Raw genomic sequence first — 27,750 nt, 5'->3', positions numbered from 1 at the left:
TGCATGCAGCCCCAGTCAGACAAGGCCAGGGGTCAGCAATGACTGGGTTCACGTCTCACCTTGTGTTCATGGTTTTCTGAAGATGACACAATTGAATACTGTATATTCCCCCACAGTTCAAAACCAAAATCCAAGTCTTATCGTCAAGATATCTCGGTTCATACATCATGCTAAGCCAAGATCAGATGAATCATGTGATGGCTTAGTGTAATAGGTAAACCCAACTTTTTTGGTTTGTAAAACAATGTTGCTTACAATCATGTAAGAACCAGGTCTCTGTGGCTTTTTAATAAACATGATTAAAATAAGTCATGGCACTGCATGAAGTGTCAACCCAGTCTCTTTATGGCCAAGATTTGATGACTCCCAAAGCCCCCTTCAGCTCCAGGGTTCTATCCTTTTGCATTGACATGAGAGAACAAACTGTGGTTTAACAAGCTATCTATTCCATTCTCCCACAGTGGGATTTTCGGTGAGCGTCTTCCCCTGCGCTACTACCTCTCCGGAGGCATGTTGCTGAGTGGCTTGTTTACTTCCTTATTTGGACTGGGCTACTACTGGAATATCCATCAATTATGGTACTTTGTGTTTGTACAGGTATGGACGTTTATCACATCTGCTAATCGAGTTCTCTCCACATTTTATACGGGGATGGGCGAGCTCTGGTCAGCCCTGCTAAAATTGTACAGCAGCACCTGGAGGCATTTCTCATTCAAGGTTCCCCATTCATGCCTTCTCCGCCTTCTACCATTTAAAAAGTACAAGATAATCAAGAGCCTCTGTTTTAATTTCCCATCAGGAACCAAAACAAGTGTAGCATTCAGGACATGTTTTTTGTTTGTTTGTTTGTTTGTTTTTAGTACTGTGTCTTACCAGAGATTGGTGGCCATCATTCTTTTGAGGTTCTTTTGGACCTTCTGGTCATTCAAGGCAGTGCTTTTCAAACTTGGCAACTTTAAGATGTTGGACTTCAACTCCCAGAATGCTGGTTGGGGAATTCTGGGGGTTGAAGTCCACACAGGACTGCCAGGAACAGAAGACCTTTAGATACTTGTTTTCACCCATGGATGATTTTCCTGGGAAAAGAGTGGTTTGCCCTTGACTTTCCAGGGCACGGTTGGAAACTAAAATGGTGGGTCCTGGTAGGGATTAAGAAAGCCAGCAGGTGTCATAGTTCAGAGGGGCCCCATTTCCAATCTGGTCACTTCCTCCTTCTTTCCTTGCTTGTTCCATCTGACAGCTTCTCACTTGCCTCCCTGTATGTCAGCGGTCCAAGGCAGATCAGCCTAGGAAACCAAAGTTATGAATGCTAATACTACTTTTATTATAAGGTTATATAGTAACAGAATCTTGCCAGTCTAAATATGCTTCTCTCCTCACTCCCTTTATCTTTGTGAGAACTAGGGAGGGTCATGTCTGAGATGCTTTAGCAAATTACATTTTTGCCCTGGACTCAGATTTCTTTTATCTGACAGTTGTCTTGGTTGTGGCTCTTCTTTCTATTCCTCAAGATTATTCCTTCTTCCCAATTACACTGATGCCCTCATTCACCTCCATCTCTTTGGTCTCATCCTGCATTGCATGGCCCCTAGACCTGTGTCAATATGCACAGCCTCAAGGAGGCCAGTGAGGAGAACTTCTGCTGCTGCCAGCACCCAGCAAGGCGAGGTCCTCAAAGCCCCCCCACCGCCCCTTATCTGTAATGCTTGGCTGGCAGACACGGTCGTAGGTTATCTTAGAGCTTATAAAGGCCAATGGAGTTTAAATAGACATAAACATATATGCGTAAGTGTAAGGCATAGGCATACACATACACACACACATGCACGCACACACATCTATAGATCGATCAATTATGTGCCATCAAGTTGGTGTTGACTCTTAATGGCCACATAGATAGATTTTCTCTGGGACCATCTGTTCCCAACCTGGTCTTTTTCAGTGGTGCACCTCTGCTGGTGTAACTGGATTAATCCATCTTGTTGCTCACCATTCTCTGTACACACACACACACACATACATATATATATGCCTTTTCAAAATGGGTTCATCTCCTGATAGAGCTACAGCTAGGGAAGCCATGCTGGGGGTTGGCAACACAACCATGTTTGGGCCCAGTGTGGCTCACAGCATCTTAGCTTACTTTTGACCAGCATAGTAAAGCATCATCCGTGGTTCACAAATTGGAGGGTGTTGCAGACCCAGCCAAAATCAACAAATCCTATTGAGGCTGAGCACGGATAGGTGACCCCAACCTCAAAGAAGTCCTTTCCTAGGCATGGGGTTGTCACACTTCCCCTCTGGCCTTCCTGGTTCCATGTCCTGGGTCACGGCTTTGTCCTGTTCATGTGGTCTTTCCCCCATCCCTGCTAGGTCATAGGAAATCTGTTTTTGATGTTCATTTCTGTGGGTTTAGCAGTCACATGCTTACAGGCTGGACAAACAGAAGGCAGATATATTTAGCCCCTGGAAGGAATTAGGGAAGGGATAGAGGCTGTTTTTCCATCTCAGACCCATTTGTGTACATGAGACACTGCAGTCAAATAGGAGGTTATCGAGTTCACCCCGGATGAGGTGTTTCCAGATGGTGTCTGAGCATCCGAGTCCCATGTTTATCTATAATTAAAAATCAATGATTCAGGAATATTCCTTCTGTGAACCCTCCTGTTTGTGGGAGCGGTGACCCTGTGGCTTTTCTCTGTGCTTATCTGCCCACTTGTTTTTTTTTTTTAAACGGAACTTTGATAAGTTTGATCAAAGGCAGCGTAGAACTCTTTCCCTGTTTCCTCCTTAATGGATTTTTTTTTTTCAAGTTAGGAAAAACAAAACGTCTCTATTTAGAGAGGAAAAAAGAACAGAAGAAATAATGAGAGAGCAGTGGAAGATGGTGAGGGCATTTCCTCTAAATGTATAAAAAAAGATGTGTGCATGATTTACGAAAAAATCCATGCCTGCTTTAAAAAGAAATCCATGCATAGTAAAACCTTGAATGAAATCATCCACTTCACCTAGCTAATTCAGGATAGTAGCTGTGAGGCAAAACACACGGTCTGTATGCAGCCCATATTTAAAATACTTCTGGTGTCCCATAACCAGTGTTTCCACTGAGTTACAGCGGAGACCATCGTCCTTGAATAACTCCTGCGATCACTTTGTGGATGTGGGTCACATTTTGCCACTATCCACATAAATCCTGTAGCTGAAATTATTAGGAAGTCAGACCAACTGCTTGCTGCCCTCCTTAAATACTCCAGAGCAGTGTTTCTCAACCTTGGCAACTTTAAGCTGCGTGGACTTCAACTCCCAGAATTCCCCAGCCAGCATGGCTGGCTGGGGAATTCTGGGAGTTGAAGTCCACGCAGCTTAAAGTAGCCAAGGTTGAGAAACACTGCTCCAAACGCTGCCTACTTATTATTATTTATTACACACATAAGGCCATCCAATTCCACTGTGACTCTGGACAGCATGCAACATTAATACCACGCAAATTTTAATTTCAAAATATAAACCAAAGAACAACCAGCTTCCAGAACCCCTCCAAACAATAAAATAGCCCTCTATAACCCACAAGTCGCCCACCCTCAACTCTCACCCAAGGCCTGGAAGAAGATGGAAGTTTTAAGAATTCTTTGGAACGAGATCCAATGAATTTTGAGGGGGATGTTCTTCCAGAAGGCAGGCACTGCAACAGAGAAGCCATGCTTCCTAGACAGTGATGTTCCTGGGTGATGATGTTTTTCTGCCTCCAAGAGAACTTTGAAATAAGAAGAGGTGCGAGTTTTCTTTTTTCCCCACTGAGCTCTGAAAGAAGGGGATGGGCGGTTTTGTGACTAGGCCATCCATTCTCCCCACTTAAAAAAGGCAGCCTACGCAAGAAAGCCATGTCCATTTATGAATAGCCTCTGGTTTCTATTGCTGGGTGGAAGCGAGAGGCAACAAGAAGCTGAGGATTTGGCAATGGCAGCAGCTGGAGGTTTGGAGGAGGCCAGCATTAGAAAAAAGCTCGGTGAGGAAGAAGGGAACGACTTTTGTCACTTGCTGGAGAAAAGCCCCTGCTGAGTCACCCAACCGCAGCTGTTGGAGGAGCAAGAGGAGGAAGAATGCTGCAGCCACCACACAGCAGGGACTATGCATGCCCTCCAAGTTGTGCCATTGCTGCTTCGTCAGGATGATGACTGCCTAGAAGTCCCTGGGCAGCCCATGCTGGCAGTGCAGTGGCCTTGAGCAAGTTCCATTTCCAGCCAGGTGGAGTCATTAGGAAAAAAAATTGGCTTATGTAAACCAGACCCAACCAGCTAAATAACATCCTGACCTCACCTTACCATCTGGGGTGGCAGGTGGCCAGAGGCCAGTGGCAAAATCTAATTGGTGCTTTGGAGATCTGCCCACCTCCTACCTGTTTTCTAGATCTCCTGCCTTTCCTTCAGGAGATCAAAGTGGCATCTACAGTGCTCTTCCTCCCCTTTTCTTCCCCAGAGCATCACCCTGTGACCTCAAGTGGGCCGTGACAGAGTGACCAGCTCTCAGCTATTTTGGTAGTCTGTTAAGCAAGAAGTCCCAAGTTTTTCCATCCCATCTCTGGAAACTCTTAGTGATTTGACATGATTACATGTTTCCACTCTCACATTTTTCATCTGGCGACTTAACTGGCTCTTCAGTGCAGGAATCTCTGTCTCACCTTTATAGTCACTTTTTAAAAAACCGCCCTCACCTTTACTTTCCCCATACTCCCTTTTTCTCCCCCCCCAACAGCATTCCTGGTGGCCCATCCTATCACTTCCTACGTGATTCTTGAAAGCTTATGCAATAATCAGCGTGTTAATCTTTCGGATGTCCCAAGACTCTTAGGGTTTTTAATTTTTCTTTGCAAAAGATAACAAAGCTTGCTCTCTAGAACCAGCATATTGTTAACACACACACTGTGTGTGTGTACTTCAGCCAGCTAACTAACTTTCTGTCTCGTGCCGTCTATTAGATCCTGAACGGCTTGGCTCAGACAACTGGTTGGCCATCGGTGGTGACGTGTGTCGGCAACTGGTTTGGAAAGGGGAAGTGAGTCTGGTTTCTTAATGCCTTGCAGATTGTTGTTTTCTTTCCAATCTCAGTTGCTTCATTTTCATTCCTAGAGGAAGTCTTTGATTTCTTCCCACACCAACAGGAAATGCAACGCTATGCTGTCAAATGGGACAATGGCTTGATTGATTGCCTGATATTTTCCTATGGTTAGCATGCTGGCCGCATGACTTCTGCCCTAGAGGAGAGCTGCCCCGTTTGATCTCTGCAACAACGCTCAAAGCTGGTTCAGATAACTGATCACAGGTCACTGATAAGCTTGATTGCTGGGCAGTGATCTGAACCTGGATTGCTCAAATCCAAACTGAACTACCTGTTACCCACTGTACCACATGGCTTTCAAACAGGGTGCAGGGCTGCCCAGTGTTTTTTGGCCCAGAGCTGCATTTAGCCTTTCAATGCTATTTAGGCACAATCAGGATAATGATGGAGCTGAGGCCAGAACACAAACTAAACGATAATTTAATTCTCTTTTCAGTTTTCTTTTAACTTAATTTAATGCAAAGTGAATAGGATTGCCAGAGTCCTTCAGGAGTGGCATAATCCTTGGGGCAGCAGGATGTATACTTGTGATGTAGTTAGAAAAAAGGGGAGCAGACTGGTGCCATCCAAATGTTTGGGGCATCAGTTCTCATTAGCTCCAACCAACATGGTCAGTGGTAAGAGATTATGGGACTGTCGGTCAAAATTTCTGGAAAGTTTACCTGTCAACTGAAGCATTGGTCAAACTGCCAGAGAGATCTCATGAAATTGGTTCACACAAAATGCTGAGCCACAGCATGTGGGTTCCATCTCCCTCTGAGAACTAAGCTAGAAAAACCAGAAATTTCCAGTATGGTTTAGTGTCATCATGGGATGCAAATGTGAAATGGTGGAGCTTGTGTTGTGATGTCACAGCACATGTTTCATCATTATGGTTAGGAGTAGACACCTAGAATGTAATATTCAGAGTAGGCCAGTCACTACCTCTGAGCCTAAGCTATAATGATAAAGTTGGGTCTTGTAGACCTTTTAATGAGACTCCAGCAAGTAGATGTCTCCCTGTTACTAAACATTGAGGATCCCATAGCCTGGTTGCCTCGAGTCGTGATCTAAATGGCCTCAGTATTTCCTAGGCATAATACTGCAAACCCCAAAACACAGTTCAGACATGTTTGATGACAATGAATGATGGTTTGATGTATCTGAATGGGACAACTAGGGTTCACAATCAGTAACCCAAGCAGAATGAGAAATTATATTTAAAGTGGCTTTTTACCCTTAGCTTAGTAGAGTACCTGAACTGTAAGGTGAGTGTAGAATCCTTGCCTAAAGTTAATTCATAATTGATGTAGGAACCAATGGAGCTGGATGCTTAGAGAGGTGACCCAAAAGCAGGGAAGCTGGTTTGTTTTGCTATGATTTGCTTGTGACATGCAAAATGGTTTGCTATGGTTTGCTTGGGACGTGTTCTTTTTAATTCTGAACTGGGCAGACTGCCTAAACTGAGTCCTAGTGGAAGCACCGATTAAGCCATTTTGGCTTTTGTTTCTTGCCAGGCGAGGTTTAATCATGGGCATCTGGAATTCACACACATCTGTCGGAAACATCTTGGGTTCCTTGATTGCTGGCATCTGGGTTTCAAAAGCATGGGGGCTGTCGTTCATTGTACCTGGAATCATTATAGCCATGATGGGTGTCATCTGCTTCCTGTTCCTCATTGAATGTAAGTCTTGCATGAAGCATAACCTCTCCTTTTTTTTTTTTTTTTGCATGGTAGGAAATCAGATTTGCTTTGCTTGTTTGGAGATGGACAGTGACAGTGGCCTGCCATTGCAGGATTGTTGCTGAGGTCAGAAGATTTGTTGTAGTTTTTAAAATACTGGGTGCCCAGTGGGAAGTATTGCTCTCACTTGGATTAAGCTTTATCGTGCTTTGTGATATTGTCATGAAGCCCATTCAGAGTGATGCTAATATTCCCATTCAGAGCGATGTTAATATTCCTTGTCCTTACTCTGGCATCTTCTGAATAAAAGGTAACTTTTAATGCTAGCAGTCAGGATTCCCAAGGTGGTCTATTGTAACCAAGTTCCTCCCCACTCCCAAAGTGAAAAATATGTGGGATGGGGTTAAAAACCTTGATTTTTCCCCTCACCAGAGAATGGTCCTGAAAATTACTTTTTTTAGCCCAAATGTACACTTGTCTGTACTGCTAAGTATCTTACTTTGACCCAAGAGAAAAAAAAAATCCAGTTCAAATTAGTAAGTTGTCTGGCTAGCACTTTAGGGTTTTTGCTAGAGAAATGATGGGTAAACAATAGTTAATATAAATATGTGTAAATAACATATTGCATCAGGCCATATCAGTTTCTCAAATTGCAAAACAAAATTGGACAAAAATGTGACAGTTTAAAGAATAGCAATGGTCACATGTTGGATCATGCAAGCCATAACCGTCACAACATGAACACTGAGCAGCATTCTGATGATGTGCTAATGAGCTCAGCTCAATGAATGGGGCCCCTCTAATGTTCCTTTTTGCACGAGCCACTTTTATGTAGGTGGAGGTCACCACCTAGTGGCAGGTAACAAAATCAGCAAATCCAAGGGTAACTAGCATGATTCTTCACTGCTGTTTATTATTTATCATTCCTTTACCAACCATATGTACATCTACACCTATTTGCAGCTCCTAAATTAGAGTCTGTTGGGGAAATCACTAACCCTGAAGTTTTCACCTCCTTCAAAATGAAATATGTTTTTTGTCTCTCCATCTTTCAGATCCAGAAGATGTTGACTGCAGCCCACCTCTTCACCATGTAAGTTTTATTTGGGAATACATTCTGTTAAATGTAATGAAACTTAACTCTGGAATCCACACTTTGCAGAAGGTTTCTTATTTTTGCTTTGAAGCTCAATGCCTTTTGTTAGAGAAGGAAAACTGTGTTTCTTTTCTTTTTACTACGGACTAGCAGCTTGCCCAGTTTTGATTGTTTTGATTTACATTTTAACCTTTTGTGCGTGGCTTTGGGGACGTATCACCAAAAGCACTGATAGAAAAAAATTCAACTTTAAAGAGCAAGTGGAGTGATCGGTGCAAATTCAGAGTCTGTAAATTAGGAGTCAGCAACTCAGTTTCCATGATTTTGGACACTTAAAGGAAAACCATTAAAGGAAAATTTAGGATGGTGCCTTTCTTACTAATGAGAATTTCCTGGAAAGGAAGTCAGTCCTTGGGGACATTTAATGAGGGGGACTGTCTGGTTATAATTAGAATCACAGGGCTCTCTTTGAAGGAAAGCTTGACCACCAGGAGCACTGTGTCTCTTTCAGGAGCCCCAGATGGGCTGTATTGGCCTTTTGGGGTAGAAGCATTTGAGTCCATTTTTTTTTTTTACAGGAGACCAGTTCAGATGAGAAAGGTCTGGAGGCAGGACATTCCATCAGTGACGGAAGCCTGAATGTTTCTACCAACAGCCGAGAAAACATCATTGACATGGTGGAAAACCCCAAAGACTCTGGGGAGGATCGAGAAGCCATCAGCTTCATTGGTGCCCTCAAGATACCTGTGAGTACAGCCCTGCAGGCAGCCTTGACCAGTAAGCTGTAAAGACTGTTACAGACCAGAGGGGAGGTTAAAAAAGTGGATGTCCAACTTTCAGCAGTGGGGATGGCAGTCAAGACACCAGTTAGAATCCACGGTGACATCCAAGTGACATCAGTGTGTCATGACATCATCCTGAAAATGATGTAGTTAAATCATTTGCATGATGATGTCATGACCTGGGTGATATCATTTGTTCCCCCACCAACATCTATGGATGACAGTCTGATTTTGGTCTAAACAGAGTGTGGGGAAGGGCCATGCTTAGCCTTTCTCTCCACATACAGAGTCAGATTTCAATCACTCTCCTCTTCCTTGGAATTATTCTCAGCAGGCAACCAGTTTAAAAGGATCATGCCTGCATATTTCGCACGGTGGATTTAATAGCAACTGGATGTGTGTGATTTTGAGCCAAATGGGAAATTCACTTTCTTATGCTTAGCATTCTCTTTGGGGTTGATGGCCACTCAGAGGGGGGAGGGTTAAATGGGATGGAGGCACAAAGATCGGATCACTTCTCCTCTGCGGTTGTGCTCTGAACAAAATCAGAGCTGCTCTTAACAAAAATAAATGAATCAAAGAATTTCCTGCAAGACTAGGTTGGTTCTTTTCCATGTCTTGCTGTTCAAATTAAAATTCAAAACTCTCACAGCGGCATTTAAGGGCAGTAATACAGGAAATTGAGAAAATAGATAATTGATCTTCTGTCCTACATCTGATCTTGCTCTTTCTGTCTCCCAGCTGGTTTTGGATATTTTCTGATGATTAATCCCTCCCTCTTTCTCTCTCACCATTGCAGGGAGTGATCGAATTTTCCTTCTGCCTCTTATTTGCCAAACTAGTCAGCTACACCTTTCTCTATTGGTTGCCCCTCTATATCGTGAATGTAGGTGAGTTGGGAGAAAGTTACTTCTGATCCCCAAATTACAACAATTGTACAGGAAGTTTTGACCTATTTAAGCAAGTTTGATTCATGACATTTCCAAGGACTGTTTTGACACGTAGCTATCAAATTCCAGCAGTTGCATGCCAGCTAAATTTAGTGGCACAACTGCAGGAGGTTTAAAACTGTTGTGTCAACTCTAAATCAGGATTAACAGGTTAAAAAACAAAGAAAAAGACACAGGCTTTATCTCCTAACACTAAAAATTCCAGAATCCACCCACAAATGGCACTGGGTCTTGCTCATTCTACATCATCACTTTGCCTACTGCAGTCCTAACCCCTCCCTGTAAAAAGTTGAATGTGGCCCCTGGTCGGTGAAACATCACCCAACAAGTTGATAGAACATTGAATGAGAAAAGTAAACAGAAATCCAAGAATGTTTTGGTGCCATGTGGATCCTCATGTGCTGAAGGTTTCCAAGACAACTATTTTGGAACACACCAAGCTTCTTTAGATCAAACTAAGTTAGATTTATCCCTTACTATTGTCAAGGTTGATTCATCATGTCTCCTCAGATTACCAGCAGTGGTCTTCCCAATACTGTTAATTAAGATCCTTTTTTAAAACAAATTGGAAATTTGAGGGATTGGATTCTTCTGCATGTAATGAATTGTGGCTGTGCAGTGTTTCAGATCCAAAGAGAAAAAGGGGCTTTCGAGCAAAGAGTTGCACACATAGCACTTGTAAGACTTGGCTGCTTTAAGGATTTGCCAAGAGGTGCTCTTTGTGTCTCTGCATACTCCAAAACACCTTTTCTACTTTGAATCCTACGTACTGCACAGCCAAGCAAAGCATGTTCTCTGTCATTGGTCAATGACCATCACTCATTCATGTCTCCTCCTCTCCCTTTCTGTTGTTGCAGCTCGCTTAAGTGCAAAAGAAGCTGGAGATATGTCAACTTTGTTTGATGCTGGTGGCATTGTTGGTGTGTTGAATTAATTTTCATTGGTGCTTTCTTTGCATTTCTGCATCAAGAGTCTAGGAAAAGAGGTTGTGTTGGGGCTGTGAGTTGCTGATCTAAAGTAGGCGTGGGAAGGAAGTGATTTGCAATCTTTGGGTGGTTTCCTCAGTGATTTACAGATCACAAAGCATTTTTTGACTCCCAAGTAGCAATCATCAAACGCCTTCCCTGCATTTAAATTTAGGTTGCTGAAATGAAAATAGGGCTACCAGATTAGGGCTAGAAAAATGTGGATGAACACTAGATGGCAGCCAACAGTTACTCTTTTGGCTGGTGTGAGTCTTCCGGGCTGTGTGGCCGTGTTCTGGAAATTTTGTTTCCTAACGTTTCGCCAGCACCTGTGACCGGCATCTTCAGAGTGCAGGAGCACAGACAGGAGCAGTTCTCTCTGTGCCCAGGTTACTCTTTTCTCTATGTCTTTGCTGCCATCTCCATTTTTGCAGCCCAGATCTGGTAGCCCTAATGGAAAGTAGCTGGAAGGAGGAAAAAGTGGAATGATTGTTTGTGCAACTGGCCTGGGAGCTCAGCTCTGCCCTGGAAAACAAAGGTCTGGACTGAGTTTAGGTTCAGCCTCTCCCTTCCCACCAACTCTTAGCTTTTGCATCCTCTGTTGTGACCCTGTTGCAGAAAGTGAAAACATGGCTTTTTGTCATGCAGGGGGCATTGTGGCTGGTCTCGTCTCAGACTACACTGGTGGCAGGGCCACCACATGCTGTGCAATGCTTATCCTGGCAGCTCCCATGGTGAGTATTCCCATATCAACCTTCAGGTTCATGAGTTCTATATCACTGAAGGTCATTTTGGGAGGAGTAACTATGTAAGAAGGTTGTTACCTTCATGCAGTGTTCTGGTTGCCCACTGATGGAAAAGCCAATGTTGAATTAAATGCACTTTTTACCTGGTTCAGGCAGTTTTTATATACTGTAATCTGGTTTGTACATGGTTCCATCTTGACATATGTTTAACCAGATAAACCACAGTTGGCTGGGATTGTACAACAAGCTAAGCCCAATTCAAATGTCATTGGCCTATATTTTACAGGTAAGTAGCCTTTTTCAAGCTCCTGTCCTGTTTCTGTGCCAGAAATAGCAGTCAACCTTAGGTTGTCTTGCTGTTTTGAAGTATAGTTCCCACAATCCTTTGCCTTTAGCCATGCTGGCTAAAATTGATGGAAAGTCCAAGGAAGTCCCAGACATTCTGTGAAGATGGTATTATCAAAAATAATTGCCAGTATAAAAAGGGTCAATTGCCACTGGCCATTTCAGGAGGAGGAGGAGGATGTGTTCCAGGTTCCTGGTGTGTTTTCCATTATGTCAGCTGTTCAATGTATATTTGAACAATTTTTAAAAATATTCTAATGACGAGTATCTTCCTTTTGGACTACTGAAATAAGCCACATCATATTTTCATTTGAAAGTACAGATTTTTACAAATTACATTATGCTGAAACAAAACCAAATATATAAGAAGACTGACTTTTGGATCCTGGATTTGTTTACAGTACTATTTGTAGCTATTTTATCTGGCAGTTGAGTCACACAATTTTTAATTGCCTCACCAAAAACAAAATTTTTTAAGGGAAAAAAAGGTGCTAGGTGAATGGAACATTTTGTTCCTTTTTCCTTGCCTCTTTTTTTCTTTTTTTGGACACCTCTCCCTCTTATTTTTGCTCTTTCTTGCCCTTCTGCTAGGAAGTTTCATCCTCTGGCTAAAGAAATAGTTTGAATGGGCAAGCAGGAAAAGTAATTATATATATAAAGCAGTTGTGAATTGCCTCTTTTGTGGTTAGATTGATAGCATCGGGATGTTGTTCCTAAGCAGCAATAGAAATAATATAATTATCTCCTTTGGGTTCTCACGCCCTTACTTTTCTTGACCTTTCTGTCCTGCAGTTACCCCAAGAAGCCTAGGGCAGTGGACCTAACTTCCCTCCATCCCCATTTTATACTTCCAATAACCTTGATATTAGGTTGTGCTTTAAAGATGATGGCTGGTCCAAAATCCAGGTGATGAACTTTAAGACAAAGTGGAGATTTCAGCTGTAGCTCCTCTGCCCTAGATGTTGCTCTCACAGTCTTCTCCAGTCTTTGGGTTTCTCCAGATGTTTGAGCCTTTGGGCTTCCATCATCTCGCGTGAGCACAGCAACTGATGGGAACTGAAGTTTGAACATCTCAGGGGCATCAAATTGGGGAAAGCTGCTCTAACTGCTGACCATGCTGGTTTTTGTCCTTAAAATGATAGCCACAAACACCCTTTTTTTCAACTTCAAAGTCTTAATGTATTTGACTTTCAAGAAGTAGATAATTGAAATAAGAATATTTTGGGTCCACTAAGAGAACAAAGATCTCCTCTATAGATATTGCATAAGAATTTTTAATTGTTGGGTAGGATTTCTTTCCTAATAATAAAAAAGGGACTGAACTCCAGTGGCAGAGGCAAATGTTAATAGAGATCTAAGTGCTTCTCTGCATAATTGTGCAAATAACAGATGGTGACTTCTACAAAGGTTGGGGATTCTTACTTGTTGCTTTGCTTTTTCTTCCAGCTCTTTTTGTACAATTATGTTGGCCAAAATGGACTAGGTACATCCATAGGTAAGAATGCATTACTTTCTGGAGAATTTTGCTGGAAATGCATGTTAACTTCCCAAAAGAACATTGGGACCAGTTCTCACATTACATTGATCTGAAGAGCAATATTTATTGTTTGATCCAGACTACATTTTTGTGTGTTTGGGGAAAAATAAATAGGTCTGAATGTAAATCTAGACATGAAAGTAGAATTGCATATTGAATGATATTGTTCCCCATTTCATAGGCAAGCTTTTGAACAAGATATTTACTGCACAAGTGTGATAAGTGGAAATATATGGAATATGCCATTTTACTTATGCTTATCCAAAACATGGAGAGGCCATTCCTTCTAGTCCCATCTGCACCAGGACTGGGCCTCCAATTTTGTGTAATTATGGTTGGAGTAGGCTTTAGAGGGCATAAAACATAGACTCCTTGGGTGGCCTACAGGTGCCTTACTTCTGCTGCAGACACCCTTAGCCCAGGGCAAAGCACCTTCAGACTTTGTCCCAGGAGGTAGCAGATTAATAAAATGTAGAAGTAATTGAAGCACTGTTGTTTAACTATATCTGTTCAATACCTAACTGGAAAATAACCTGTTTGGGTTGTAGAGCTGATATTCTATTTTCTCTTTAGCGATGCTCATTATCTGTGGTGGCCTTGTTAACGGACCGTATGCTCTCATTACGACAGCAGTGTCAGCTGATTTGGTAAGAATGAACTTGTCTTTGTTCACTCCTGCAACCTTTTGGCTTAACACCTGAGTATCAATGTCAGCACTGGCTTTATATGTAACATGCAACTTTTAATTCACTCAAGTGCAGTTTTGCAGCTCTGCATGTATGTGTTTGTAGATTTTTATTTCAGTCACTCCAGGAGCAAGCAGATACTTTGCACAACTGTAATTAATTGAATAAAAATGGTAGCAGGACTCTTCTTGTTGTTCAGTCGTTAAGTCGTGTCTGACTCTTCGTGACCCCATGAACCATATTGTGCCAGGCCTTCCTGTCCTTCACTGCCTCCCTGAGTTTGCTCAGTTTCATGCTCATTGCTTCAGTGATGCTATCTAACCATCTCATCCTCTGCCGTCCCCTTCTCCTTTTGCCTTCAATCTTTCCCAGCATCAGGGTCTTTTCCAAAGAGTCCTCTCTTCGCATTAGGTGACCAAAGTATCTGAGCTTGAGCTTCATTATCAATCATTCCAATGAGCAGTCAGGGTTGATTTCCTTTAAGATTGACTGGTTTGACCTCCTAGCAGTCCAGGGGACTCTTAAGAGTCTTCTCCAGCACCAAGCAGGACTCTGCATCAGTGTAATATGTAGTTCAGGCCTTGTTTGGCATCAAATGTGAGACACCCTGCCTGCTGATATACGTAGTTGTGCATATACACCTTGCATCCATCTGCTTTAAAATTCCTGGGCTGGAACAGACTCAGTGGAATAAGATTTCACATACACAGCACAGTGGTTCATTTATTTGGGCACAGCTAGGAAATTTCTTTGCACTCAGTATAAACACGACACCATGGCTGAGTGAACTTCAGGAGGAGGAAAATTCTTGGCTTAAAGCAACCCATAGAAGTTGAAACTTGGAAGGGATTTGAAACTTGGAAGAGATCTGATTCAAAGCAGTTCCAGTGATCCACCAGATATTCTGGAAAGTTTTCTGATTGCAAAATTCTCCTGTGGGCCAATCCTTCTCCATAGCAACTGTTCATGTAAAGAAATCTTTAGTCCGAGTATTTTTGGCTGAGACTGATACATTTCTAACTGAGGACTTTTGTTGTAGCAAGAATTGCAATTGTCACTAGGACCTGTACAAGATAGTCCTTTTTCTATCGAAAAATAGAGAAACATAGAAATTGCACATGTAATAAATAAATTACCAGACCTTGGTAAATGTTTCTAGCACTGAGTTCTTCCTGTGGGATTCAGAACGCGTTCCTTTGCCAGTCCCCAAAATAAATAGAACTTAAGCATTTTCACAGCCATGGGCAAATCATATGGAATGGTGGGAGGATAGAATTTAGGATATTTCTGAGCTCTGTGAAATTGCACGCATACCATACTAATTGTAATCTGTGCAATCTGTGCTATTTTTCCTTTGTATTTGTTAGTTGATTCGTTTTCTCTTATCCACATCAGGGTACTCATGAAAGTCTCCAGGGAAATGCAAAAGCTCTTTCCACAGTCACAGCCATCATTGATGGAACCGGATCTGTAGGTCAGTAGCTAGATGGCAGCCAGTCTAATCTATGATTGTGTTTTAAGAAACTTTGGTTGGTCAGAGATCTCAGTAAAATTGGGGGGGGGGGTCTGTCTCCAAGGATCATTACAATGAGAAATGGATAGTAACCTTGTCCAAGGGTTTTTGCTCATACCTTGCTAGTACAGTATGATCCATTTTGAGTCTAAATCAACTCCATGAATGGATGGCACAAATTCTTTTTTTTAGAATAATTTTAAACGGATGACACAAATTCCACATTGCCCAGTCCCAGAAATATTCAAATGTCTGTACATGCAGGGATGTGTGCACACATGCATACTCATACCCCTTTCCTGCATTTGTGGCTGCATCTGAAAGAACTACTTCTTGGACACATTAACTTATATAGTTCAATCTATCAATTCACTCTCCACATTAAGAATTGCTGTCATGATTGTATACCACCCAGAAGGTTCCCAAAGACATCTCATTGTTCATTGTTTGCTTCAGAATTCTAGCTAAGGGCCTTATTCCTGCCTGGCAGTTTATGTCATGGTTTGTAGCCATATGCTTGATGCCTCATTCCCCATCCCTGCCCCCCCCCCAACCTCCTTGGGTACAGTTACTAATCAAGGACTCCCAACTCCACTATGCTGGAAGGTGTGGGCCATCTCCATGACATGAGCTGGGCTCCTTGTTTGCTGATCTGTTGCACGGTTTCCATTTTCAGGTGCTGCTCTTGGACCCTTGCTAGCGGGTTTGATCTCCAGCTCTGGCTGGGACAATGTCTTCTACATGTTGATTTCAGCTGATATCTTGGCTTGTTTAGTAAGTACCTTTCATGGTGTATTCTGCTCTCACTTAGCAATCAGTTACATTTGTTTAATTAATGTGGATGAGGGGGGAGCCTATGAAGCACCAAACAATTGCTCAGAAAGGGGTGCAATCGGTAGCACACTCACCATTGGCCATGCTGCTACTTCAGCACCATCTGAAGGGCCATGGATTCTCCAGTCCTGGCCTTGTGAAACAACAAATGTTTTGCTTGCAGATCATCCCAGGTTCACTTGGTACATCTCCATTTGAAAAGTTGCTGCCGCTCAAGTATTGGAATAGAGAGATTATCATTTTAAGAAAGCACTTCTTATTATATGTCCAGGCAGGATTGTCACTTAATTTAACATCTGAGATCTGTTTTTAACTAAGAGGTATATTCCTGCAATTCCCTGGAATGAATGCTAAGGGACTATGAGCAGCTAAGTATGGTCTTGCCCACTTCCTTACTTTGCCTACCTTAAGTTCATTTTGTCCATGTTTTGCATCACCTTGTCTTTCATACCTCCCCCACAAACCCTGCACAAAAATGTTTATGCATTATATACACCATTTTCCTAATACGTTCTTTTTATTTACAAGCTGGGTTACCTAATGGTAATGGATTTTCATACATTATGATCAAACGTACTAGAGTTTCATGTGAATTCTCTCCAATTGTGCTTTAAAAAAAAAAACAAATTGGGGAATTGCATCACAACATTTGGAAAGGTGCAATAATAGAAGATAATGGTTTGACAAGCAGGAATTCAGTAAGTTTATATTAAAATGAAATGGGATAAATGTCAACCTTTGCAACAGCCTACAAAATTCATTGAATACAATTCAAAAAAGGTAATTTCGAGTATATCTTCTGCTTCCAGCTCCTTTCACGAGTGGTGTTCAAAGAAATGCGTGGATGGTGTGGCTGCTATACACGAAAAAGAGGGTAGGTGTTTGAAAAAGCCATTTTCCTAGAGGTGTTGATAACCTGTGTTCCAATCCTTTGGAAAAGTTCTACTAGAAAATTCCCTAGATTTTCAAGTTTATGAATCACACTTTTGATTAATTTTCCTGAAAAGTCTTGGCTATGGGAGCTGGCATGTTGAATTTTAGAGAATAAAGCTAGTAGCCTTTTGGCTGATGTATAAGGAAAAACAGCATCTGTTTCTACCCTTCTAATGCTCACATATGTTTTGTTGTAATGTGTGGCATGATCTTGAATGTACATCCATATGCTAAATGTTGCAACGGCCTAGCGCTTCAAAAGTCCGGAGTAGGCATGTATTCTTCAAGAGGAGTTTTTGCTCAGACTGTAACCATCTTGGTTTTGCTGATCTGCAATAGCTCTTACAGCACAATCTAATACATGTTTATTTGGAAGTGGTTCATTCCTAGGTACTATGCATAGGATTCAATCTTAAATACTGACTACAGTTTTGAGTTCCACCCATATTTTACTCTTAGTACCTCACAAATGTCCAGTTTGAGCAGTTGCTTTTTATTTTTATTGGAAGTAGAGTTAAGAAGTAATTTATCCTAGGATGCTGGATGAGGAAAGCTACAGGTGATATCTTTGTGAATCACCCAGTTGGTTGGAGCCAGATGGCATCAAAATCGAATGAATGAATGAATGAATGAATGAATGAATGAATGAATGAATGAGTGAGTGAGTGAGTGAGTGAATGAATGAATGAATGAATGAATGAATGAATGAATGAATGAATGAATGAATGATGTCCTGAGAATACATACAATATTTCAGAATCTTAGGATTGGAGGTTTATTGATCGCAGTTGAATGATCATATTCCAGCTTATTAAGTAGAGATGTATGAGTATTCTAGCCAAGCACACGGTCTCTTCCAATAGTGCACATGAGCCAACCACCCAGGATCTTTTCCACTAGCTTTAGTTTCCTGTTTCCTCCAAGCTGGAAAATTATGGCCAGCAGCTTCAAAATAAGACAGACTGTAAAACCATGATTTGAAATTGTAATATTCTGAGTTATTCCAAAATTGTTAACCATAATTTGCCATTTCTTTCTATCCCTAAAGCAGAAGCAAAGTTGCTTCATGCATTAGCAAAGGCTCATTTTAGCTTTTTAAGCCAAAATTTGGTTGCTTGAACTTTCTTACTTCAGCCATACCATGAAGAATATCTAGTCATATTGAAGGTGTACAAAAGAACTAAGTGGAGTTTTACCCATGAGATGTGTGCCTTCAAGTCAGTTTTTCACTCCTTGTGACTGCCTGGACAAGGCCCAGAAGTTTGCATGGCAAGGTTTTTTGGAAGTGGTTTGCCGTGGCCTGCTTCCTAAGGCTGAGAGAGTGACTGGCCCAAGGTCACCCAGCTGGCTTTGTGCCTAAGGCGGTACTAGAATTCCCGGTCTTCTGGTTTCTAGCATGGTGCCTTCACCACTACACCAAACTGGCTCTCTAGCCATGAGATAGACAAAAATCTCCCCTCCCCAAACCTTGGGATGTCCCCTTAACCAATACTAACAGTAACCTTCTCCGTGTGTCATTATAGTGCTTGTTTGGCATTAACTCACCCAGTACTGTTGGATACAAAATAGTTTACAGTGTGTGAGTATGTTCATTGTTTCTCTCTTCCTATTTAATGGAAAAAAAATGTGCAAATCTCAGTGTATGATTCTTTGCCCCAACAATTTTCCTTCTCCTTTGTGGTGTCTGTGAGGTCAGTGCGCAGTTGTAGAGGGAAGTTGGACAGTATTCAACACACTAATTCTGTGAGCAAAATATACTTTTGGTGGCCTACTTGTATTTAAAAAAATGCAAAGGACAAGCTAGAATGGCAGAAGATGTGCCAAGATTTGGGGAGTTCTGGCATAGACAGTGCTAAGCTAAATGAAAAAAGAGTTTGACCAGTTATAAAGCAACGTTCAGTGTTCTTAGCAAGAAAGCCATGTCCAGCCCTGAAATAATATGCACATTTGATAGTAGTTTTTTCCCCAACAATGTAATGATGTCAGATGTGCTACTGTATTTTCCACACAAGTCTGAAAATGTTGAGTTCAGCATAGAACTCACTTGAGTAAATCACAATTTTCAGGTAATTTGTTTTGCTAAACCATCCTTCCCAACTTGTTGCTCTACAGATGTATTAAGCTTCAGTTTCCATAAATCTTAACCAGCATGCTGGCTGGGGATGAGTGCTAAAAGTCCAATGGTTGGAGGGCATGAATTTCGGGAAGGATAATCCAAGCCATGCCTATGGCATAAAATTCACATGCTGGTCTCCTTCTTTACTAAGCCCCTTAATTAGTTCATCTAGAGATAAATTAATGAATTCAATGAATTTCAAGCTGAGGAAACTTCACAGCAAGACATCTTGGGAAACAATCAGCATTACCATGGACTTGGCTTTGTCTGCACAATCATCAGTAGTTCCATGATTATGCTTTGTGTACTAACAAATCACCTAACAAAGAATATTGATTTTTTATTGTCTGTGTGTGCAATTGAGATGAATAAATTGAGCAGTTTAAAGCAGTGGTTCTCAACATTGAGCCTCCCAAGAAAGGAATGGACCATCGTTATGGAAGATAATGTCCTGGTTGGATTAGATATTTAGACACGGCCAACCTAATTATCAAACTTCCCAATCATGTACGTGTTCCATTCTTGCTTGGCCTTCAATCTTCATGCTGGCTATTACAGAATGTCTTCTATCCTAGGGGACACTAAGGAACTTCAAAAACCTACTGCATCTTACTATGGGTATCTGCTGCACTATATCCTCACCTCCTAATCATGTTAATGTTCAGGGTTCAAGCCAGACAGCCATGTGTCTTCCATTCTAGTCCTGTTCTCTATCTTTACTTAATAATCGGTGTCTACTAAGCATGGTTGGGAGTTTGGAGGTGGGTTGCAATTCCCTTGCAAAAGGGAGATGGAAGGAAGAAAGGGAGAATGAGATTTTTGCATGCATCAGAATCCTTCCTTCTTGCTCATCAGTGATCTTGTTTTGGCTTATGCTTGTTTGTTTCTTATATTTTTATATTGCCTGACTCAAAAACAACACCCAGCAGTTTCCATCATACTTCTGCCAGCACTCATTCCCTGTGTTGGTTACTAGAAACAGTGATGGCCACATATCCCCTCCTTCTTTTCTCTTTTTTTAACTCTGGCTATTGTCCTTAGTGTAGGAACAGCTGTTTTAAAGCTCTTCTTTAAATCAGGGCCCAGCTACTAAATAGGCCCTGTTTCTGGTTTGAAGGTAATCCACCAGCAAGGCATCACCAAAGAAAAGACCCTGCATTTGAGGGTCACTAGCCTAAGCAGGCCAACAGGTCAAGAGCTCAGCCTTGGCAAACATACAAGTTCCTACAAGATGTTGCTTGGGGGAATGTGCATGGAACAGACAGGCGACAATGGGAGATGCCCTTTCCTGGGGACAGTATGCACGACCTTTGAGAACCACTACTTTAAAAGCATGGAGCCCTGCTGAGTATCTAATGCACACTCTTCCTCAACTTGCTCCAAGAAACTTGGGTCCACTTTATGTTGATTATATTTACAGGTCAATCACCATTTTTTGAACAGGCATGCTCTGGGGCCATAAATCCTGGTAAGTCCTTGTTTCAAGCCCCTGGTGTACCTTGATAAGTCTCTTGGTTTTGGGTGTCTTTGGTTCCAATAGTTAAAGATGTTCTTGGCCTTCTACACCTTCTTATAATAAATGGGACTCTTATTTCTTGAGCATCTGGTGGTGGAGAAAAATCAAGAGGTCTGAGAGAGTGGAGAAAGAGCCCTGTACAATGGTTAGAGTTCTTGGCTTTCTGCACTCTTTTCTTAGTAAAGGAAGAACTTAACATCAACCTTCTGACATGTTCTTTTCCTGCCTCTTGAATGCTAACCCTAAAATGCTGGTGTGACTCTTGAGTAGGATGTGTGAATGGCAACATTTGGCCTTGGCTGGGATCCTGAGACGTTCTCTTTCACATAGGAGTTTAATGTTTGAATGGAGATTTTAAATCCAGGTCTTTTCATGCCATGTATAACAATACAGTAACAACAACAACAACAGTCATTGAAAAGAAGAAGTCTAGTTCATTGATGTTGCTGTGCTGGGTGATGCTAGGATTGAGGAAAAGCAATCGGAAAAAATTACAAAATACCGGGATTTGTAGATTGAAGTTGAAGACTTATGGAAAAATAAATCTGCTGTTATACCAATTGTGATTGGAGCCCTTGGAGCAATTCCTAAAAGACTCCCTTGATATTTGGAAATTTTGAATTTATTGGACCTGAACACCCTAATTTTACAATACACACACACACTTCTTGTTTTTTGTTCAGTCGTTAAGTCGTGTCCAACTCTTCATGACCCCATGAACCATATTGCGCCAGGCCTTCCTGTCCTTCACTGCCTCCCTGAGTTTGCTCACACACACATATGTACACACAAACACACACACACACACACACATACTGTACATACATACCCTGCTTGGAACTGCCTATATCCTCAGACACTACTTAATAATTCTTAGGTCCTTGGTTAGGACTTGAATTGTTAAGTTTTCACCAGCCTTTGACTGGGAATCGAATTTTAGATGAACCTAATCATCATCATCATCATCATCATCATCATCATCATCATCCAGTCTAAACATCTGGCTGACTGTGCGACCAACAACAATAATAATACCATTGTCAAATGAATGTTAGTGTGGACTGCTCCTTCTTTTCAGGGTCCAGCTACATATGCCCTTTTCCTGGATCCTCTATTCAGTTGTCCCTCCCATTCCCTATTTTCATCTCTCCAACCGTCAGCCAGTATTTGTGGACACTGGGTATTTCCTGACTTCACTGATATTAGTCCTCTTCGATTTTTTCTGCAAAGAATCTGGGTGTATGGATATCTTTTTGCAAATTTTAGGGCGTCCCCAAGCCAGGTGATTCCTGATGATACCCCTGCAGCTTTGGCTACCTAAGGATCATAACCTGCAACCTGAATTCATGATTAGCTTGCATGACTGCTTCTATTATTAGTATTATTATTTAAAGATATCAATGCGGTTGCTAGGAGTCGAAAATGACTTGATGGCACGTAATCAGTCAATCACTCATTATTATGTCCTTTAAGTGGTCTATTTAGGGAAGTAGTGTACATAAGACAGTTTAAATGAAATCCCAAATAAATTTAAAATTACTGATTGACCCAACACAGAATTCAAACCATGCAGTTCTTGGCATCCCAAACCCTTTGTCCATATTCCAAATAGAGTCCAAGCTGGGAAGAACTTCAGATACTTGTCTGTCTGGGTCCCACCCAAAAAGCGTTTGGAACGATAGCCATCCATTCTGCACACTGATGCTGCCTGAGCTGACGGCATTTCTAACGCTATTTCCTTGTGTGTTGCAGCTTTAAAGAATTTTAATGTGGCCTGCCTGACCAAAGGTAGCCCATCGGGGCAAAAAAGAAGAGCATTGCCAAGATGGCCGGGTTTGTTGCCCCCACCCACCCAACTCACGTGGGACGAATTAATGAAGCTCAAATGTGCTCCAGAGTCAGAACTCTCTTGCAAAACACTAGCCAGATTAATCTCTGGCTGCACTTCTGTTGTTTAAAATGATTGACAGTGGGAAGCAGGAAAAGTGAAGCAACAAGAGAAAAAAAATGGGCGTATTTGGGATCCAGGTCGAGTCCCCAGGCCTTTGTTTTTCTATCAGTTGCCAGCTGCATCCCATTTTGTTACTGCTCCTTTTTTACTATTAAAAACAGAGAACCAGTCCAGGGTTTATTTCTCTACCTGGAGGAAGAAAAGACTTTGGTCCTCTTGTAATTGCTGCCTCTCCAACAGTCCTATTTTCTTCTCTGGAGATGGTTTTATTTTATGCAAAACCACTGCCAAGTCTTCAATTTGAATTACAAGAATAACACAGGGAAAAGAATTTTCCTCTTAAGCCACACTCTTTTTTACTAAAAGTTTTATGTTAGTGATAGATGTTTCTACTACAAGGACCGCCATATGAAGCTAGATGCAAAATAATACCACGGGCAGAGGCCATCACATGGTGGCCACAGAATGGAGCTAATCACCCATAAACCATCCTTAAACTCAGTAAGCAGAACTCATGTTCTATAGGCGAATAACTTTTGGGAGGGAAAGGTTAGTGATTTGCACAAAGTGAGGCATGGCAAGAGATTTTTGTTGAACCTGCAGATTTAACTGCAGAACTTCTTGGAAGAAGGAAATGGCAGGCCACTTCCACAATACTGCCAGAAGATTCCAAATCAACCTGTTGTCTATTCCTGCTTTATGTCCTCTACAATCCTTGAAATATCTCCAACTGGAAAGCAATTTTTTCTTCTTACTGAAAGATCTGGGAACTTCTTTAAAAGAAATGTTTAATGTTCTACCCTCCCCTGCTTGTGGTAAAGAGTTCTTGGACCAACTGGGCCTATTTGGACAGGCAGGAATAAAAACCACCCATCTTCAGAGAGTCAGACTTTGTCTGTGCATCATCTTTTTTTCATAGTTCACACCAATACAGAGAGCTGCTGCTCTTGATGCATGCAACATGGCCAACATATATATCACTTTATGCTCTGTTTACCCCAATTGTCTCAGGGCAAATAATGTATATTGTGTGGTAAAGTATTCACACTGGAAGTTTGGAAGAATATTCAAACCAGCAGAATGGGGGGTTCCATTATGATCTAGGATACACTACATTCCTCTGGGAATGTTTGAGTTTGTTCAGGATGGTCTCCAGGCTAAAACACCTGTCTCCAGATCATCCATTGTATGGAGACTCCTTAGAGTTAGATGTGAAGGAATGCAGGAATTAGGTCTCTGTGGAGCCCCCGTTCTGCTTTCGTTAAACATTCTCATTTAATTTTATGGAAAAGAATTTTTCCCCCAGGGAGAAGAAAATGCTAGTGAAATTCTCATAGGGAGTTGGCACAGGGTGCTTCCCTTTAACTCAGTTATAAATTGACCAGGAATGTGTTTTGTCTTTCATTAAGTAGCCATCTTCTCCAAGAGCTGCAGCTTCTATCGCATCTCTTTCTTCTAACTGGTCCCTTCCAACTCTGGGATTGTACTCCAAATCACAACAGAAGGCCTCATGAAGGGAATGTCTTCCTCCCTTCCAAATTAGGTCTTTTCCAGATTAGAGAGTGAAGGTAACCAAGCAAGGGATCAAAAGAGCAGTAAGCTCAAAAATGCCAAGTTAAATTGGAAAGTATTTCAGCCAAATAAGAAAGATGATGAACTCCACTAGCAAAAGTTTATGCCATAACAACTCATGATAGGCTTTAGGCTGACAGAAAGCTCTGGGTAGTTTATATAATGCTTGCCATCTTATATGTAGAACAACTTGCTGGAGGTGAAATCTTGTGGTGCACTAGTTCAATTCATGTAACAAGTAAAGACTCACCGTGAATTGTATTTACACTGTAGCCTACTTTGTTTAGGTTTGCTGTGGCGTGAGAATAATGGCCGGCTCTAAAGTAGAGCAGACCCATTCCTTAACGTGTCTCTTTATTTCAATTTCAATCTCTGTGATGGGTTTCATAGATCATACTAAGCCTGTAGTTTATTTGGTTTGGGCATAGCATTTTAAGTGAATTCAGACGTTGTACTTGCTTCAGAAGCCATGGTTAAACAAACAGTGACCTAGTGTGACTAAGGCTGGAGCCATCTCTGCAGCTTGATTTCTTCAGTGCAATTCCATCCACCATTTATAACATAGTACTGGTCTATTCAAAACAGCCCCTGGATTTGCCTCTGAACTATTTAACTACCCTTCTCTTTTTTTGTTCTGCATGTCTGTTTAGCTCCTTAAATACTTACCATGGAATATCCCCAGTGGGGGATGAGAACTTTTCTTACACTTTATATACAGTTTTTAAGAGAAGATTTCTTAAAGGGAGAATTGGAACAGCTGAAGTGCTGTACATTTTCTCTATGATGGCTACCATACCATCAGGGTGAATCTAAATACATCCCGCCCCCCATCAATCTGCAATTAAGAGTGCAGTCCAGAAGACATCTAGGCCACCTAGACCAAATAGCTTCAACTTCTAGAATGGTTGAAAAAGTGGACCAGGAAGAAAGTAGCATTTGATGTTCAGCTTTGATCAAGTCCAGTACTACAACTGTTAATTAGTAGGTATATTGTAACACATGGATAATAATCAGCTTGTTTTTCAAATGAGAGCTATGGCTTTATGTACAATCTTTAAGGTAATACATGGACTGGAAAGAAATTACACTTTTCAAGGACTCCTTTACGTAAAAGTACCCAACCTTTTCTGAGAAATTTTGTTAGCTAAGGTTGTAGTCAAACAGCTTTCCACTGTTAGTATTAAACATGATGGGTGCCAAATATAGTGTTTATGTACAGCACAAACTTAAAGCATAATTGACTTCACCTCCTTGGAACTTAGCACACAGAGGAACATTTGTACTTGATGTTATTTTACTAAGTGCTGATTCCACCAGTAAAGACAAGGAGTGGGGAAGAGAAGGAAGAGGGCCACAAAGCAAATTGTAAGACCAAATTCTGGGTCCTGCCCAAAACGTACATTTATTTCATTCATTTATATCCTGTATTTTTTCCCAATGAGAGTATTGGCAGGGGTGGAGTCCCAGGGAATTTTTCCATTGAAGCCTTGGTTGGGCCCAAGATAGCTGAATGCACCATTGAAATTATGGAACTTCTAATTTGATGTACTACAACTTAACAGTAAGGCTGTAGTCCTATAACATAGTAGCTTGGGGTAGGACTGGGTACTTCATTAAACATAATGGGACTTGGTTCCAAATAGACAATATCTATTGATATTGGAATATCAAAGGCAAGCAAATATTAACTGGGTTTTAAAATAAGGATAGAGCTACATCATGTGGATTTGAGACAGGGTTGGAGGGGTTTAACACTTGGTTCAATGTTTTAAACCTATTCCAAAGCATAAAGAATTTTAATCTATGTTCTGTCTAAAACCATTGGCAATGTGGTCAGAGAAGGCTCTGGGAATGTTAAGAAAGAGAGGTATATTTGAGGAACAGGCTTATACTGTTAAGATGTAATTTATTTGAAGTAAATACCACTGAATAGAAAATGGACCCATTGGATTTCTCTGATATTTGAGAAAAACTTCTGACTTCAGAGGCAGAACATTTTCATTGAATTGTTATATTCCCACCAGCTTCTGGTTCAAAAAGGGTGTGGCAGGAAGGAATTTTGGAGCTGAAGGATCCTTCCGAACTTTCCACAACACTTGACCCAGGAGAAAATAATACATCTTTTCTGAAAAAAATGGCACAGAGAGTGGTGAGCACGATCCCTTCCTCGCTTTTGCCCTGTCTGTCTCCTTCCAACTTCAGAGTAAATAAATGACAAATAAAGCCATCAAGGAAGGTCCTTCAACACCTCAGGGCATGCCAGTATTGAGTACTCTGGATGATCATTCAAATTGTTCCTGTTCCAACTCCAGGTCTTACAAATTACAATACATCAGGGAAGAGAAATTTGGAAAATGGATATTGGATTGGTATTTCTAACCAATGTCACTAGGTGGCACTGCTGTTATGAGAACTATCTTAGGAGCTTCTGTAGACCTTCCAGTGTTGTCAAGTGAATGCATTTCCAAGTAACAAACACATCTGAAAAAAATTAAACAATAATTCATTATGCATTGTGTGAAGCATTCTTTTGTCTTTCTCAAATTTACTGTGAATTAATTTCATTGTGTGCTCCCAAATCCTAGCCTTACAAGGGAACGTATTACATTTTTCATTGTCCATTTTCCTTACACCAAAAATACTTTTCTAAATCTTGATCAAATTTCATACTCTTTTCATTTACATTAGATAATGCCAAGCATAATAACCATTCTTCACAGAGGACTTGCCCTTGGATCATTCATGACTGGCCTTGTTTGCACCTCTTCCACCTCTACAATTTGTTATTTTATCTCTTCCCTTCTCAGTTATAAATTCATGGTTCCTAAAAGATATGCAGGTCAACTGTAGTTCTACACAGATGCTTACATTCAACTAAATCAAGCTGCAGAAACAACAGATTCACAAAATGGCTTCATGTTGATCCTCCACAAACATATACCCTAAGCACATAAATGTATCAGCAACCAGAATGAAGAATTTCTTTCCCTGAGGATAAATCATTCAAAATAGATACCTTTCAAGAAAATTACTATGTTAGTTAATGAGGGTTGAGGATATTAGCAATGAAACGTGTGAAAACTTACATAGAGGTACCTCATGTGATAGTTCTCCAAAAGTGCGCCTTTTTTGTAGAAACTTTCTGTAGGACTCAGGGCTATCCCCCCCCCCCCCCAACAGACTGTTCATTGCTCCCTTCAGATATGACCAAATGAAAACTGTCTATTGATGGCTGGGTGGAATGGAGGTGTCTATGGGTGGATGGCTTGTTGAATGATCTGCATGTCCAGTTGCCTCTGTCTGGCTGATGTTGAAACAACCAAAGCTATAAGGCAGTGTTGTCCAAACTTGGCCACTTTAAGATGAGTGGACTTCTGGCTGGCTGGGGAATTCTGGGAGTTGAAGCCCACTCATCTTAAAGTGGCCAGGT

General features: G+C 41.3%; 1 protein-coding gene across 4 annotated transcripts in view; it reads left to right on the top strand.

Moving 5' to 3' along the window:
* Nucleotides 1-26,833, top strand: part of SLC37A2 (solute carrier family 37 member 2) — a 44,186-nt gene extending 17,353 nt beyond the window's left edge. Inside the window, exons 5-20 of one of the 4 annotated variants that reach the window (XR_015795850.1) lie at nucleotides 462-597; nucleotides 4,976-5,052; nucleotides 6,612-6,778; nucleotides 7,834-7,871; nucleotides 8,453-8,620; nucleotides 9,456-9,546; nucleotides 10,464-10,526; nucleotides 11,220-11,305; nucleotides 13,109-13,157; nucleotides 13,773-13,846; nucleotides 15,281-15,359; nucleotides 16,075-16,172; nucleotides 17,042-17,106; nucleotides 18,689-18,744; nucleotides 20,702-20,749; nucleotides 22,550-26,833. Coding sequence is in view for 3 of the 4 variants with exons in the window: in XM_088139093.1 (XP_087995219.1) it covers nucleotides 462-597; nucleotides 4,976-5,052; nucleotides 6,612-6,778; nucleotides 7,834-7,871; nucleotides 8,453-8,620; nucleotides 9,456-9,546; nucleotides 10,464-10,526; nucleotides 11,220-11,305; nucleotides 13,109-13,157; nucleotides 13,773-13,846; nucleotides 15,281-15,359; nucleotides 16,075-16,172; nucleotides 17,042-17,106; nucleotides 18,689-18,734 (1,237 nt within the window). In the remaining variant the exon portion in view is untranslated. The remainder of the gene's footprint in view (nucleotides 1-461; nucleotides 598-4,975; nucleotides 5,053-6,611; nucleotides 6,779-7,833; nucleotides 7,872-8,452; nucleotides 8,621-9,455; nucleotides 9,547-10,463; nucleotides 10,527-11,219; nucleotides 11,306-13,108; nucleotides 13,158-13,772; nucleotides 13,847-15,280; nucleotides 15,360-16,074; nucleotides 16,173-17,041; nucleotides 17,107-18,688; nucleotides 18,745-20,701; nucleotides 20,750-22,549) is intronic. The other 3 variants (XM_088139094.1, XM_088139093.1, XM_088139095.1) reach the window with 3 other exon arrangements.
* Nucleotides 26,834-27,750: the final 917 nt, after the last annotated feature.

The sequence above is a fragment of the Python bivittatus genome, unplaced genomic scaffold (genome assembly GCF_059951505.1).
Source record: "Python bivittatus isolate LINGU-HERP-01145 unplaced genomic scaffold, Pbiv_v1 ctg000320_np1212, whole genome shotgun sequence".
Classification (NCBI taxonomy): domain Eukaryota; kingdom Metazoa; phylum Chordata; class Lepidosauria; order Squamata; family Pythonidae; genus Python; species Python bivittatus.
This window is presented reverse-complemented; position numbering and strand designations above follow the sequence as displayed.